Source organism: Hemibagrus wyckioides, linkage group LG01, assembly GCF_019097595.1.
Source record: "Hemibagrus wyckioides isolate EC202008001 linkage group LG01, SWU_Hwy_1.0, whole genome shotgun sequence".
Taxonomy (NCBI): domain Eukaryota; kingdom Metazoa; phylum Chordata; class Actinopteri; order Siluriformes; family Bagridae; genus Hemibagrus; species Hemibagrus wyckioides.
The window spans coordinates 13,946,268-13,963,699 of record NC_080710.1 but is presented as its reverse complement, the minus strand read 5'-3'; the positions used below and the strand labels follow the sequence as shown (position 1 = coordinate 13,963,699).

General features: G+C 38.1%; 1 protein-coding gene across 3 annotated transcripts; it reads right to left on the bottom strand.

The window, feature by feature from the left end:
- Window positions 1-3,962: 3,962 nt before the first annotated feature.
- On the bottom strand, window positions 3,963-17,410 carry LOC131355897 (tetratricopeptide repeat protein 24). 3 transcript variants are annotated; one of them, XM_058394471.1, is made up of 14 exons: window positions 17,112-17,407; window positions 16,495-16,741; window positions 16,071-16,364; window positions 13,792-13,993; window positions 13,445-13,651; window positions 10,407-10,535; window positions 10,165-10,286; window positions 9,672-9,749; window positions 9,510-9,562; window positions 9,304-9,389; window positions 6,710-6,824; window positions 5,010-5,095; window positions 4,835-4,883; window positions 3,963-4,750 (listed from the first exon to the last, which is right to left on the bottom strand). In XM_058394471.1, exons 2-14 carry the CDS (start codon window positions 16,702-16,704, stop codon window positions 4,639-4,641), a joined length of 1,743 nt encoding a protein of 580 aa, XP_058250454.1. In that variant the 5' UTR covers window positions 16,705-16,741; window positions 17,112-17,407; the 3' UTR covers window positions 3,963-4,638. The 3 variants fall into 3 exon arrangements, 2 of the variants coding, with proteins under 2 accessions (XP_058250454.1, XP_058250463.1); XR_009204957.1 differs by lacking the exons at window positions 3,963-4,750; window positions 4,835-4,883; window positions 5,010-5,095 and adding an exon at window positions 8,133-8,220 and having other exon boundaries at window positions 17,112-17,409; XM_058394480.1 differs by lacking the exons at window positions 3,963-4,750; window positions 4,835-4,883; window positions 5,010-5,095; window positions 6,710-6,824 and adding an exon at window positions 8,229-8,372 and having other exon boundaries at window positions 17,112-17,410.
- Window positions 17,411-17,432: the final 22 nt, after the last annotated feature.

The following is a 17,432-nucleotide window of genomic DNA, read 5'->3' as shown; positions in this document are numbered from 1 at the left end:
TGCAGAAAAATAAGCTGCGAATGCTTCTTGGTTGTTTAAAGAGCTGTATGACATAAAATATACTTACATTGATATAAAGTTACATTAAGACTGTTGCAGTTGCAATATCTAGTCATGAAATACTGTAGCTCTGTATAGCATATAACATTCTGATATCAGCCTGATTTTCTAGCTGCTTAAGTAGACATGGGGCTTTGCAACTCTGATTTCACAGCACTGTGAATAGGTAGAATGTTAAAAGGAAAGAATTTAGTCTTTGGTTAACTCAAATCAGGTGTAGGTTTAAATCTTTGTTTCAAACAGTGAAAGCAACAATATCAGTCATGGAAAAATAAATGTTGTATTCCCTGAAAGCTGTAATAATTTAAGGGATTCAACGCTTATTCTCAAAATGTAGCTTAGTCTAGTGTTGCAGTGTATATATATGTTTTGTCTGATTTACATCTGGTAAGTACACTCAGTGGGCACTTTATTAGGAATAACTGTACACCTACTCATTCATGCAATTATCTAAATCAGCCAATTGTGTATACATACAGATACATACTAGAAATTTTGGTTAATGTTCAAATCAAACATCAGAATGGGGAAAACTGTGATCTCAGTGATTTTGACCATGGCATTGTTGGTACCAGATGGGCTGGTTTGATTATTTATAAATGCTGATCTGGGATTTTCACACCTAGTAGTGTCTGAAGTTGGATAGGATGGTGCAAAAAAAAAAAAAAAAAAAACCTCCAGCAAGCAGCAGTTCTGCAGTTGAGAAGCAAACGTGTAAAAAAAAAAAAAAAAAAAAAAAAAAAAGAACACCGGGGGGAAAAAACATGCTGGACTTACTTTGAAGAGAAACATGGGGTTTAAAATTTTGGACAGTCTCAATGGTGGGTTCCAGACCAAATTAAATTCTTTGTTTATCTTAGTATATATATTTTGAATGAATGCTCTAATAATTCTGTCTTGCTTATGTTGCAATAATTCTGAAATCGACTGTGTAAATACCTATTATAAATAAATGGCTATTATATTGATTTTGTTTATAAAAATTAATGATTTATTACTGTTCCCTCAGCTGAGCAAGATCTCCATATGTTAAATTTTGAACATGGCCCATGCATGTCATGCGGTCTCACTGGATAATGATAACAAAGAACATCAAAGTGGGCAACATCATTATCAAAAACTTTCCAAAAGTTTCCAAAAGTCCATCAACAACATTGCCCTGTTTGACACCTTCTCTGAATTCGTGAGGAGCATGTCATGCAAGGTTCGAGCTTTGAGCTGTTCAGATCGGAATAGCTGAATCTCTGTGTTGCCTGATTAGCATGTGTGTATCAACTGTGTGACATTCTGTGTTTCTCCTTAAGGTTGTGGACTCAAAGAGATAAGGGTACATCCAGTCTGAGTCAGCAAAGGTAGCAGCGTTGGCTGTTTAGTGTTTGAATGGAAAACTGCTAAACAGCTGCCAAGTGTAAGCCACGTTTAAATGAATATGTTTTACCAGCCAGGGTTTAAATGTCAGATGTTATTTTTACATTGTGCTTTAATTAATTGCATTTCATATTTATTGAACTCTGTGTGTCGAAACAGAGGTTCTGTTCAGTCTTATGAGTGTATTTCAGTCAAGATCAGGTTGAACTTTTGCTGCCTAAGACATGACCTCTAACAGCAGGGTTTAAATAAAGACTCTAATAGCAGCGTCTCTGCTGTGTTAAAGCAGCATTGAGTACTTCAAGTCTCATGAGGAGCGCGAGGCTGAGGCACCCAAGGCTGAGGCACGCAAGGCAGAGGCTCGCCCCAGTTCCCAAGAACAGGGCAATAACCTGTACATTAAGAACCTGGACAACACCAGAGACGACAAGTCCCTGCGCATGGTGTTTGCACAATTTGCACGATTTGGAATGCAAAGGCCAATTTGAAACTAATGTTACTCCCAAGAATCTGTATCCACCTCCGTTTACTGAGTGAAAAGCTTCCTCTGTGCTCACTGTTCCTTGATAGAGACTTCTTGATAGAGAGCTCTCTCACACACCTCACACACCTTCTCTCTCTCTGGAGATGGCTACCTGCATCCACTAGTTGAGGAAATTCACCCTATTAAAGCCAGCAAAATAACGGATGATTTTGGAGGGTGAGAACAACTTCAAGATCATGAATATGATTGGAGATCCTGAGCACCCGTGTGCCAAGGTGAAGTTATTTAGAAACAAAACCCTACTAATCCCACGTTCCTCATGTGTGTGCATGTGCACATTTGTAGGTGGATGAAATGGATGCTCTTTTAAAAGGCGAGAGAGGATCCTTCATCAAAATTGGACATGTGTTGATACTGATTCATATTTAAATGATCATCACATCACAGTGTACACAGAAGCTCAAAAGTCATTTCTGACTTCTGTTCTTCTCTTTCAGGAATACTTGAAGATGATCTTTAGAAACAGCAACAACAAGAAGAGAAAAAAAAGAGAAAGAATTAATAAACACCATTATAATCATTATTGCAAATCTTCTGTTTGTCATTTTAATTCAATTATTGAGTTGTATTTATTTACAACTCAAGAGCATTCCAAGGTAATAATTTAATAATACAATCACAGAATCTAAAATATTTGGATTATAAAAATTAAATAAAAATAATAACAATAATCAAACAAAATTATTAACTCAGAAGAATAGCAACAATAGTAATAACAGTGAACAGATAATCACATGTGGCTTCACTACTCACTCTCTCAGTTTTCAGCTTTTTTTGTGGACTACTTAATTGGCTCAGGATTCTTCTTGTAAACTCATACCAGTGAAGACACATATTGGAATTATTTCTATGATAACTGCACTCACATACGTTGCCACACGTTAATTGAAGAGAGCTTTGGCTGGGTTTTGATAAAGTCACATGACGTGTCTCGGCCCAAATCTGCAGAAAATCTGTGGCCATTTTGAAAAGTGCAAGTTCCTCTGAATATTGCGTTCATTTTTTACAATTGAAAAATCATGAAATCCTGAATCTGACAGACAGACAGATAGTCAGACAGATAAATATATACAGTAGATTAGAAAGACAGACAGACAGACAGATAAACAGATAGTTAGATAATCAAGCATCTATGGGATGTGATGGACAAAAAAGTCTGATCCATAGAGGCTCTACCTCACAACTTACAGTATGTAAAGAATCTGTTGCTAACATTGTGGTGTCAGGTAGAACAGCACAGCTTCAGAGATCTTGTGGAGTCGATGTACACATATTTATTACAATTTAGTTGTATTTGGTCCAATATTATCCCAGTGCCCAGTTGCTCTCATAGTGGTCTTCAACCCGGAAGTGCATCCAGATGTGGCACACATTACTGTAACTAGTGTATTTATTGTTGCTGTTTTGTAATTCACAGTTTGTTAGACTGTTGAACTATTAGTAAATATGCGCCTTACCTTTTTCTTATTTTATATTCATATTAATTTGTCTAATCTTGTGGTTTTGTTGCAATAGCTCTAAATATGCGCCTCACTTTATTTTATATTTGTGTTAATTTATCTGGTTTTGTGTGTTGTTGCAGTAGCTCTAAATTTGCACCAGTGTTTACACAATACTGTTTTAGATTACTTGTAATAATTATGGTCTAGTTGGAGTCAAACATAATCTCCTTTGTATGGGTTTTATCTGAATGGGCTTTGGAGGGGGATGTGGGGTCGGGTAGGATGGCTGTTTGATGGGGAGTTTTCAAAACAAACCCTAGATAGTTATATTTATTTTGGATGAACCCCTATAGTGACATATAAATCAAATAAATCAAGTTTTATAGTTTGGTACCTGAGAAATCTCAGATGACACAGGTGTCCCAACATGGCACACTGGAAAGTCTGTCTAAACATTCCTCTACAAAAACATCTCTATAACTCTCTGCTACACATTAGGATAAATCAATCTTGAAAGGGTTAATGGTAAGAAATTATACATGAAAAAATTTTGGTCAGGCAGAATTATTTTTTATTTATTTTTTGCTGTGTTCCATCTTCTCTTACTCTGACCTGATAATATATACTTCTTCTAACACTTCTCACACTTCATTCACTTTATTTATTCAAATACACCTTGTAGTTTTTGAGATATACTCCTTTTAAGTTGAGAATATGTCTTTTTCAAGCGTAGAGGCTCAAAAATAGGCCTTGGTTTGAAAAGATTTGTAGATTGCCCAAATTATCAGTATGTATATAGTATAATGTTTACAGTATAGGTAATTTAGAATCTTTTAGTATCTTCCTATACCATAAGACTGCTTTGTTTTAGAGCTGGCACATAAACTCTGACTTCAGCAAACTATGATAAATAGAATATCACAAAATATCAATATCTGTCTTGGAGGCAGTGCTGCATTCAGTAATCCAGTGATAGTATTTCGAGTTCCATATTACTGTCTGTCTTCATATTATGCCTCCTGATTTGAGGCAGATAAGTGAGGAAGAAAATGGATGCATAGTGTATATGAGAAGAGCAATCAGCAGATCATTTAAGATTATTGTTTCAGGATTAGATTTTCATATGGCATCAGTAGATTTAATCAATATTTCTAACAGGACATGTGGCAGCAGAAAAGGCTGTCTTTCCCTGGCAGCGGAAAGACAGATATGACCTGCCGGTGGTCACATGACTGTGCAGAATCTGGATTTTACAGTTCTGTTTATGGATGTAGACTCCTCATTGGGAAGATGTGCTGAAGGTAAGGCCTCAGTGCTCTCCTCCTCTGGGGATGCACTAAAAATGGACACGCGTCATCAGTCAGATTTCACCATTAACATCTGGTTAGAAAATTCTAATCACTGAGCTGGAGTCTCTTACCTGGATATTTCTAGTTGGTTTTGTCTGGAGGTTTCACACGTGGCTTCATCTATGATAAGACATGCATTTATTCACACAGTGAATAAATCGGTGCAAATTTAAAAAGACAAAAGTTTTAAGTAATATCTTATGAATGAGCAGCTCCAAACAGATATTTGAGTATGTGTATACCTACCCTGTTGTGAGATGAAATCTCCTAAGTGGGAGTCTGTGGGATTATTATATTCAAGACAAGGTTTCTCATATGTGTTATTCAGATTCCTGCCGTGGAGAAGACATTTACATTTTAACATCAATATTAGAACTTAATAAACCACACAATCACACAGTAAGAAAAAAATTCAATTGGTATTCTATGGCAGGAGCACAGCGAGAGAGGTGGGCTGATAAAACACCTTGAAATATCACTCCTGTGGGAAGAACATCATTGCATGCTGTGCAGCTTTATACCAAAGCAGCCATGTCCCTTTGGAAGAATGGCTGCACCCCAAAGAAAGATTTCCTTCATTTCAGTTAAAGTCAGACATGTGGAGCCCAGGAGTATAGGTCTAAAAATCAGTTATATTGTATGACAGTAACATGAGGACAAATATCAAGTTTCCCTAAACGTAGACACAATAGCACTTTTCCTCTGTGATCTGAGTATTGTTCAAAAATATTCTGGATTCAAGTGCTCAGTCATACACACAAATCTCCCGTGTTATTGGAGTTACAGAGCCTTGTGCTATTTTGAATCACGCATTTGCGCTAGTAGCTGTTAGTTACGGGGGAATAAACAGAAATGAATAATAGTAATTGTAATAAAAAGCACTATTGCATGACCAGTTCACCAGAATGCATCATGACTCAGTTACACAGTCAAACTTTAGCATTTCTTTTCATGCTGACAGAACTCAAATAGCTACATTCATTTTAATAAACTGTGCCTAAACTTGCGCATCTGACCCAGAAAATAAACTCTTATTCATAAAAGATGCAGAAATGAGCACAGACTTTATGCAGATGATAGAAAACCTTCCTTCCACTCACTAGTCCCTTATTTACATGTCAGATTTATTCAGCATGCACCTTAATAAAGATCTAAATTAAAAAATACATTATGTAACACTGATCTTTACACGCCGGGTTTTCTGATAGTGAGCCAAGAAAAGATCTGAAGAAAAGTGAATCTGAATTTGTGCAGGATTGTAGAAAACAAAGATGATCCTTTTTGGATTCATCAAAAGAAAAGGTGACAAAACATAACATGACATAAAATCATCTGTTTCAACTGAAGAATATTTAAGAATAATTAATAAAACAGAAAACCGAACCATTTCCCACCTGTAGGTAGTTATATGAATTTGGTTTATAGCTAGGTCAGTATAGATTAGGTTTAATAAATGCTTAATGTTAAAATATACACAGGTTTTGAATAATGAAACAAATCCTTATTTTGTATAAAAATTAATGATGAAAGAAATAAACCCTTAACACTTAAAATAAACCCTTAATAAACACTTAAAAGCAATATTACCACAATCTGATAAAATACACATTTTAAATTCCACCCTACTGACAAAAACACAGTTACTGGAGGAATCTTTACTTAATCAGTTCTGTAAATAATTAAGTGATCAGTGAAGTCAGTAAAAGCCAGAAGAAAATGGAAATCAATTGTGATTTTTGCTAAATCAATACACCCTGGGACATCAGTCTATTGCACTTGCACACACACACACACACACACACACACATGTGCACACATGCACACACACTTACTCATTCAAAGCTAAACTGAATAGAGATTTATAATCAAAACTTTTCATTCAGTTTTTGCCGAAGAAAAACTGCAGCAGTCTATAAGAACATTTTATATTCAGAATATATATCTACCTATTGGCTTCTGGTAGTGCATTCACATAATCAGGACGAACTGTTTGTGTTGCTCTTGATGATATCATGTCACCAGGAGGTTTCCTCTGTGAACTTGTTTCTGTAGGTCTGCTTTCTGTAAAGCATAATACAGCACAAATGTGGAGTTATATCTATGTCCTTATAGTGTCTAATTAATAAAAATTAACTTAGCAACAATCTTAACAATGCTCCTGGGCAGTGACTGTATTTTCAGTAATACAAGAGCAGGCTGCTTTCTACTTAAATAAGGATAGACCAATAAAGCTGAAGTAGATTGACAAGATGACATTACAAACATTGATTTGAAATGGTTATTAAACTCTGATACAAACTGCATAAGCAGTGTGTCGTTTTTAGCTCCGATATAAAAAAACAGATTTGTTTAGGTTATACATGCATACACAGATTTGTTCAGGTTACTACACAAACATGCACATGCATGTTTCTCCATATGTGCATCTCGATCAGCTCCCGATCTCCTTAGGTGGTGAATCATCATGTACACAACGAGTAAGGAACCTGGTTCACTTCACATTGGGACACTGATGACTTCATTTTCACTGACATGACTACTTACTCCTGTTGTAAAATGTCACCACTGTCATTTATCAACAACAGATAGGACTGGTATCTTTGACATTATTTTTTATGTTGTGTAAAGGACATTTCAGGCACTTCAGGAAGAATTGTAGGCTAGTGGATTTTTAAAAATCGTTAAACACTTAAAAGTCGACTCAAACAAACCGTATAAAACAGAGATGTCCAATCTTGTCCACAAAGGGCTGGTGTGGGTGCAGGTGTTCATTCCAACTAAGCATGAGGCACATATGAGTGTACTGAAAGCCAGGATCAGTTGATTAAATGGGTGGAATCAGGTGTGGCTTTTGCTTGATTGGATTTAAAACATGCACCCACACCGGCCCTTTGTGGATAAGATTGGATATTTTATACGGTTTCTTTGAGTTTGTCCATTTGAGCTTCAGAGAAATGATGTCATTTGAAGTAAGGACCCATATTGAGCACTTGATCTCTGGTATTTGCAGTGAATTGTGGGATTGTTAGTACACTGGAAGGATTTTGTTATTGAGACAACCCTTAAAATTACTAGATATTATACATTAGCCCTAAACATTAGCATCAGTGTAACATTCAGATAAGTCTTTCCTTTCCACTAAAACCTGTAGCAATAAAACTCATTTACTAAAGACAGTACTTATTACAGCCACCTAGTGTTACATGCTGCCCTAGTTGTGCATTCTGTGCTTATTTGAAATTTCTCTAACATTTTAGAAATACTTTTCTAACGTAACTGTAAATACTTTTTTTTTTTGCAATATTCTACTGAACATCCGTTCAGCACACTTCAAAGCAGTAATACTGCTTGACCTTACTTTTTACTCACAGCTTTAGACTGAAATGTCACCCAGGAGAGGATGGTTTCTGGGAGGCACCCTTATCCAGAACAGCTTACAGAAGTACCTTTGAAGTCTCTATCAATGAATGAATAGATGTTCATGTATTCACTGGTTCACTAGGTCACAGACTCCCCCATGCAATGTGACTCTTTAATTCCACATGGGGTGGGAAAAGTCAGTGCTGACATACTCTTCTCTCTGTCCTGGACTGTACAATAAACCACACACTACACACAATACACTCTGGTTTATACAGAACTCTCATTAAACTGAGATTTGCACAGGACTCATAAACACGCAGTTTTTGCACATCAAGTTTGTAACCTTAAACACTTGTTTTGCATATTACTTATCTTGTTTTTCATCTAATTCTCTATATTTATTCCTTAAATCTCTATATTCAGTATTTTTCTGCTATACTTTGTTAAATTGTGTAATATTTTGTTATTTGATATATTTTTTGTTATATTTTTGTACCCTAAATTTGGGTATTTTAATGTTTGTGGATACTGCTGGCAGCTGTAAATTTTCCTCTGGGATGAAAAAAGTATCTATCTATCTATCTATCTATCTATCTATCTATCTATCTATCTATCTATCTATCTATCTATCTATCTATCTATCTATCTATCTATCTATCTATCTATCTATCTATCTATCTATCTATCTATCTATCTATCTATCTAGAGTACTGACGATTCGCATGGTTAAATTTGGCAATGTTTTACGCCGGATGCCCTTCCTGACGCAACCCTCTCTATTTATCCGGGCTTGGGACCGGCACAGAAGTCACTGGACTGTGACCCCATGGCTAGTCTGTCTGTCTGTCTGTCTGTCTGTCTGTCTGTCTGTCTATCTATCTATCTATCTATCTATCTATCTATCTATCTATCTATCTATCTATCTATCTATCTATCTATCTATCTATCTATCTATCTATCTATCTATCTATCTATCTATCTATCTATCTATCTATCTATTAGATACCATCAGTCTGAAATTCCTTAAACTTAGTTTCCTCCCAGGATTTCTCACAATATAGACATTTAAAGCTACTCTGAGATTTCTGTATTGCTGCTTTGTGAAACTTATTGTTAAAATTACTACACACATAAAAATTAGCTGAACTGAATATTGAACTGATGTATCACATCTTACCTTTTTCCTCAACCCTGTGACTGTTCAGTGGCTCTTTTCTTCTCTGCTCAGCCATCATTTCCTCAGTGTTCCTCCTCTGTGCTATTCTACATAAAAGCAATTACAGGGAACCAATGGTATATGATGAAAGAATTTGGTTCTTTGTCAGAAATCACTTGAGTAAAGTGACTACAGAGACAGTATTATCAGTGGTCTGCAAGTATTACCGCAGGTGTTGCCTGTTTCTCTCCTTGATAGTTTGCCTTACAGGGGGGACTCTCTGTGTGGAATGTTACAATACAGTGAAATGTCAAATGTAAAATATCTGTGGTATTTAGATCAAATATACACAGTCACACAGCTTAGTATGATAAAATCACGAGTTTTACCTGCTGAATGGCCAGTTTCAACTGTAAAGCCTCACTTAGCTTGTTGACAAGGCTTTCCTGCACAGAGCTAGAGACATCCTGGAAGCAAGACAGTAATGTGTTCAGTAACACATATGATGCACATCAATCATTGTGCATTTAATATATCAACAACAGTAAAGGGCAGAAATTTGGACTGTATTGAGGATTTACTCAGCCCTGGTGTTTCAATCACAGACTGTGATAAATGTATTTTTCTTTTTCACTTATTTTGCTCTGCTTTCTCTAATAGATAATACTGTAGTTCTTTACTCTGGCATGGGCCTGAGAGGAATTTATTTAATGCATGCTTTTTGTACTGTTTTTCCATACAGGTCTCAGCTTGCAGCTCTGTATGCCCTTGAGTTGACTGCTAGCTGTCCAAATGTACCCAGCAGATATCCGGATTGGCAACTGGATTAATCAAATGGGAGTATTTTATCCTAAGGAACCAGTTTTGGATCAAACCTTTTACCTTGCACTTGGAGAGTAGGACTAGAGCCTGCTTATAGTAGAGAATGGCTTTGTCTGGGTCTCTCAGTCTCAATTTGATTCCGCCCAGACCTTCACATGCTTGCCAGTGCCCTGAGGAATCATCTATGGGAGAGAGAGATAGAAGAAATAAGGATTTAGGTAGAGTAATTGACAAACTGTCAAACAGTTTGCCACTGAAGCATCACAGTTTGTGTGAAAATATTAAGGCATTGAGGTGAGTACCACTGTCTTTGAAAGCCTGTTGAGCATGCAAGTAGCTCTCTCCTGCCTCCTCCAGTTCCCCCAGTTCGCTGAGTGCATAAGCCAGGTTACAGAAACAGCAGCCCTGAGCCCTCCGGCTACCCAACGACCCTACCAAGACAGCAGGAGAAATATAATGAGCAAGATAAATAGTGGTAGCTTTGAAGGTTACAGCAAGGTCTGTGTGTCATCTGACAGGCTGCAGTTCATTACTGTTGTCTAATAAAACACATTCATAACACATGAGCACAAGCAAAGAACAAACATCAAACAACACCAGCACACATAGTGACTCAAGCAACACGTAAATTGCAGGTTGTGTCACTAAGCTGTGAAAATTTTTATCTTCTCTGTGTAATTAGCATAAAGAAATGGGAATTAAATCACAGCAGTGGAACTTCAAGCCACATATACAGCAATGTCAGCACATGGAGAGATATAAAAGCAGCCAGTGCATTTGTGGGAGGAGACACAAAGAGTAAAAAACACACAGGGAAAGACAGAAAGATGCTTGTATAAGCTTTTTCTCACTGCCCCCTGAGACTGAGATGCAATTACAGCACAGGCACTTACAGATAATACAGGAGGAATAATGCATACTTACTAGAAGTGAAAATAGATACTGACAGTAGGGCTGCTTAACATTGTAGTTTAATGATTAAAAGCATTTTTTACATATACATACATACGATCAGGCATAACATTATGAGCAGTAAGAGGTGAAGTGAATAACACTGATTATCTCCTCATCATGGCACCTGTTAGTGGGTGGGATATATTAGGCAGCAAGTGAACATTTTGTCCTCAAAGTTGATGTGTTAGAAACAGGAAAAATGGGCAAGAGTAAGGATTCGAGTGAGTTTGACAAGGGCCAAATTGTGATGGCTAGACGACTGGATCAAAGCATCTCCAAAACTGCAGCTCTTGTGGGGTGTTCCCGGTCTGCAGTGGTCAGTATCTATCAAAAGTGGTACAAGGAAGGAACAGTGGAGAACTGGCGACAGGGTCATGGGCGGTCAAGGATCATTAATACACACGGGGAGCGAAGGCTGGCTAATGTGATCCGATCAAACAGACAAGCTACTGTTGCCGCTGGTTAATGCTGGTTCTGATAGAAAGGTGGGGGACCAAACACAATATTAGGCAGGTAGTCATAATGTTATGCCTGATCTGTATATAATATATATATATATATATATATATATATATATATATATATATATATGTGTGTGTGTGTGTGTGTGTAACCAGAAGTAATAGAGACCTGAGAATATTAGGTGCACAAAATCAGGGATATAATGTGGCACAATAAATACAAAAAGTTATTAATGTGATGCAATTACACTGTTTGAACACTAGAGGTCCCTTCCTGTATCTCCTACTGATAAACTAGATTATAAAGCACGCTGGTCATGTGATCAAATTCTTCCATGGGGAGCCTGAGATAGGAATTATCTACATTACTGAAGTGACTGATATCATGATAGCTCTGGATTTTAATGACCAATGCATAATATACATCCAGATTATAACACTCAAAAATAGCATTTCAGTACTTTCAACAACAGCAGCATTCTCATGATGTTCATCTAGAGGGCACAAGGAAAAAGGTCATGGAAATGTGGGGCTCTGTTTCTGCTATGGAGCTCATTAAGTTTCAGTTGATCGAGTCCCTGGATCAGACACTTTGCTTAATCTATGAACATTTGGGGGAGAATTTACAACTGTATTTATTTAGGATACTATGAACATTGTCTTGCATTGTCTATTATACTAAAATAAAAAGGAGTCCTTTTATAACTATTTATCTTCATTTGTTTAAATTTGTCTCTAATATTTTAGATTCTTTATGCTTTCCTGGGATTCATTCATTCATTCAAACATTTAAATAACTACTTTATCCTGGTCAGAGTCACTGAAAGTTCACAAAAATAACCATAGAAATGGGAGCAATTGGTACAATTTCCTTCAGAAAACCTCAAAACTTAACCACTTATCCATAAAAGTGATAATAAAGTGATAATGTTCCATTAAAACAAAAAGAAAAACCTCCAGTTTGGTCACCTGCTAATATTTATACATAAACCATCCTGTATTATACAAACAACAAGCTACCAGCCAGGGCAGATAAAGTTTAATACATGCTTCCTCTGTAACACATGAAGTCAGCCACTGCATCTTTTCAAACCGCTGCTCATGTTGCATCACAGGGATCTGTAACACAATCAGAGGAACCTGCTATCTGCCCTCATTGTCCACAATTACCTAGTGTCTCTGTGATTGACAGGGGAATCTTCATGTTTCTATTGTGGGAACCGCAAAAGACCATTTAAAAAAAATACTTTTTCCTAGATAGTCGTTCTCAAACAATCCCATGTCTAAGGATCACATGCCTCGCTGCCACTGCCCAGGTTCACTTCCTGGCTTGGGAACCATCCCAGCCAGTGCACTCTCAGTGCCAGTCCCAAGCCTGGATAAAGTCTCCAAAATGTGCAGAATTATCTTCATCTAGTCTGAAATATTTCCAGATGAACAAAGTACATTTTGCCTTCTGCCTCTCTACTATTTTTTCCATCTGCTTCACTAATACACAGCTCCCCATATAAGTGACTAATGAATGTATCAGTCAACAGTCCCTAACATATAGCACTTTTAAGACAGATGCATTACGATTTTTAAAACGCAATTATGCCATTATAGACATTATAAAAAATCAGATCACACAATGGTGACCAAGGACATTTCAACAAAATGAAGGAAGAGTGTGCTTTGAAAGAATTACATTAGAAAGGTAAAAGTAGAAAATGAGAACTTAAACATCTAAAAGGATTTTTGCCATCAAATTGCTATCAAAATATTATTATTCGATAAGTTTTTTCTAACAGCCCAAATTGGCATTGCGTTTTTTTGAATGTGTCTATTTGTGCTATGTGTATACTATGTATATTATGTATAGAAAATATTCTGTACATCCACTGATGAGCAAATGCCTGAGCAACTTGGCTTGGTGGTTTGCTAACCGTGCAGTGCAGCTGCTTCCCTGTGGTATTCCAGTGCTTTCCTGTACTGTGCCAGGGAATTGTGGACCGCGCCCAGATTCTGCATGACCACAGCTAGCCTGCGTGGAGTTGAGCGGACCAGAGGCAGAGCCAGCTCATAGCATTCGGAAGCTTCAGGAAAGAGCTTCAGCTGCGAGAAACTCAACCCCACTGAGTTATACAGCTTACCTGTAAAACATATAAAACAAACAGGATAGATATCTCAAAAAGCTTCATCTAGTTTCTTGTCTCACTGCTGTTGAGGCTAATTAAGACACAATATATGCTGTGTTTAAGATAACAGGAGATTATGGACGCTTATACTTCACCTAGTGTCTCCGGTTCTGTGATTTTGGCACTCAGCTCCAAACACTCAGTGAGGACACTAATGACATCATCTGCTGAGAAGCAGTCACATTTCAACATGTGATTCCCAGCATCCTTTAGGGCCACAGCAGCAGAGTCCATCTTCCCTGCCACCTTATAACTTTCTGCAGCACGCAGGTAATTCTCTGTCGCATCATTCCACTCCTAATACACACAACAGATGTCTGAGCAATTCACTGATAATGTTATGAATTGTACACAACAGTTATAATGGCAATACATGGATTAAAAATCTGAAGATTTTTAAAACAAATCACACAAATCTTTTAAACATTTGGCACACATTGACTGCAAACTGTGGAATCTACAAGCTACACCCCACTACAGTATAAAAGATAAGACTTCACATATAATAACATTTATTAAAGGGACAGTCTGTTATTTTAGAGCCCTGTGCTGACTGCACTCCCAGTAGATCATCTCTTCTGCTGAAACTCTGGGGCACTTTCATACCTACCACGTTTGGTGTAGAGCAATTTAACTTTATCTACACTTCAGTCCATTTCAATCAAACTGGTACAGTGCAGTTTAGTGTGGTTAATTAGAAGTGAAAACACACTAAATAACCACACTAAACTGCACACATCTGCACTTTTTTAATAATAGTATATACACTATATTGCCAAAAGTATTCGCTCACCTGCCGTGACTCGCATATGAACTTAAGTGACATCCCATTCCTAATCCATAGGGTTCAATATGATGTCGGTCCACCCTTTGCAGCTATAACAGCTTCAACTCTTCTGGGAAGGTCCACAAGGTTTAGGAGTGTGTTTATGGTAATTTTTGACCATTCTTCCAGAAGCGCATTTGTGAGGTCACACACTGATGTTGGACGAGAAGGCCGGTCTCTCAGTCTCCGCTCTAATTCATCCCAAAGGTGTTCTATCGGGTTGAGGTCAGGACTCTGTGCAGGCCACAAGGACTCAAGTTCATCCACACCAGAGTCATCCATGTCTTTATGGACCTTGCTTTGTGCACTGGTGCACAGTCATGTTGGAAGAGGAAGGGGCCAGCTCCAAACTGTTCCCACAAAGTTGGGAGCATGGAATTGTCCAAAATGTCTTGGTATGCTGAAGCATTCAGAGTTCCTTTCACTGGAACTAAGGGGCCAAGCCCAGCTCCTGAAAAACAACCCCACACCATAATCCCCCCTCCACCAAACTTTACACTTGGCACAATGCAGTCAGACAAGTACTGTTCTCCTCGCAACCGCCAAACCCAGACTCGTCCATCAGATTGCCCGATGGAGAAGCGCGATTCGTCACTCCAGAGAACGCGTCTCCACTGCTCTAGAGTCCAGTGGCGGCGTGCTTTACACCACTGCATCCGATGCTTTGCATTGCACTTGGTGATGTATGGCTTGGATGCAGCTGCTCGGCCATGGAAACCCATTCCATGAAGCTCTCTGCGCACTGTTCTTGAGCTAATCTGAAGGCCACATGAAGTTTGGAGGTCTGTAGCAATTGACTCTGCAGAGAGTTGGCGACCTCTTCGCACTATGCGCCTCAGCATCCGCTGACCCCGCTCCGTCAGTTTACGTGGCCTACCACTTCGTGGCTGAGTTGCTGTCGTTCCCAAACACTTCCACGTTCTTATAATACAGCTGACAGTTGACTGTGGAATATTTAGGAGCAAGGAAATTTCACGACTGGATTTGTTGCACAGGTGGCATCCTATCACAGTTCCACGCTGGAATTCACTGAGCTCCTGAGAGCGACCCATTCTTTCACAAATGTTTGTAAAAACAGTCTGCATGCCTAGGTGCTTGATTTTATACAGCTGTGGCCATGGAAGTGATTGGAACACCTGATTCTGATTATTTGGATGGGTGAGCGAAAATACTTTTGGCAATATAGTGTATTTCTATCATCATATTCATATCAATCATACTGTTTTTCTATTCATAAACTATATTGTAGTTTTCCCTTTCCTACTCTAAAGTTAAATTTTACTGTACACCGTACTGTGTATTATTGTGTACATGACCAATAAAAATTTTATTTGAATTTGTAGTTACAGACAAGGTGGAGGTGAGAAACTGTCATTTATCTTGGTAGTATAGTAGGCCAATCACAGTTTAGAATAATAAGAAGTAATAATTTTGTTTAATATATGAGAATTATAGGTATATTGATATTTAAAACTACAGCTACAAATGAGAAATTCCCACCCTAATATTCACTAAATGTCTTACAAATAGTGTTACAGAGACACTGACCTTCCTGCGCAGGTGACAGTGGGCCAGTCTGATGCAGGTGTCCCCTTCACTGCTCCCATCCCCTTGTGAGCGATAAAGGTGTGCAGCTTGTTGGTAATGCCTGACAGCTTGTATATGGTCATCCAGAGCCTCATGTGCTGCTGCTAGATTAAACTGCAGATCTGCCACACGCTCGCCTCTCTCACCTGTCTCAGCCTGAGACAGAAAATCAAGGCCTTTCTGGGGCTTACCTGCCTCCACATACGCTGCTCCAAGGTTAAAAGCACAAGCCCGTTGTACTTTATTCTTGTTGAGCTGAAAAAGGAGGAATAAGAATTTTTTTTTAAATGTGACACACAGGTATAGATTATAAACCATAAACATGGTGGCAGATGAAAATAAAACATCCTCGATGGGAAAATGAATCACTCAACACCTTCCTTACAGTTACAGCAGCTTTGAAAGCCTTTTTGAAGTATTCAAGAGCCTTCAATCTGTCTCCCTGCTGTAGAGCATTATGTCCACATGCTGTAAGTCTCTCTACTTGAACCTCCACCTGGACCTCTGTGTCCTTTACATCCTCACCCTTCCCCTTTTTGCTTGTCTTCTTTTTCTTCTTCTGTGGATCTTGGGATTGTGAACCATCAGAGGCCATGACAGGAAACGGATTAAGGTCATGTGCTGGTGTGTTACTTAAAGAAAAAAAAAGAGAGAACTGAATGAATAAATAGTTTTGTTGCAGAAGGAAGCTTACCCTAGTGCCGTAAGGGTGTATAGGTAGGGTAATATCCTCAAGCTACTAATGATGCTTAGTCACAGATACTGTTGTTGTGAGGATTCACGCTTCACTAATGAATGTTTTATTACCAGTCTAAAGTAACAGCACTATACACCCCTTCTCACGCAAACTGGTCACTATTGTCTATGATTTCCATTGTAAAACAGCACTTTAGTTCACTTTAGTGACTAGTAAGCTGTATATCAGCAGCCATCTATTACATGAACACATTACGCATGCACATTAGCCAACCAGCAACCGTATAACGTTACTGTTCAACTTACTCTTCTGGGAAGTGAAGCCATGTTTACTAAAATCTTCAGATGATGCAGTCAACATGAGAATAATACCTGCTGCCTGAATGTCAACTAAAGGATCTACGCAGCCATTTGGGAAATTAGACGATTACTTATACACCTAGTTTGACAGGTGCGGAGTGCAGACGTCTGCCTGTGACCTCACGGTTGTTGGACTCGTGTTGCCATAGTGATACAATTGTTTTTAATAAGGGGGAAATAAACACCAAGCGCACCAAATGCCTTACAAGAGATTTATTTGATATGGATACCTTTTCACTCCTTGCGTCAATTTCCAATAAAGAACTT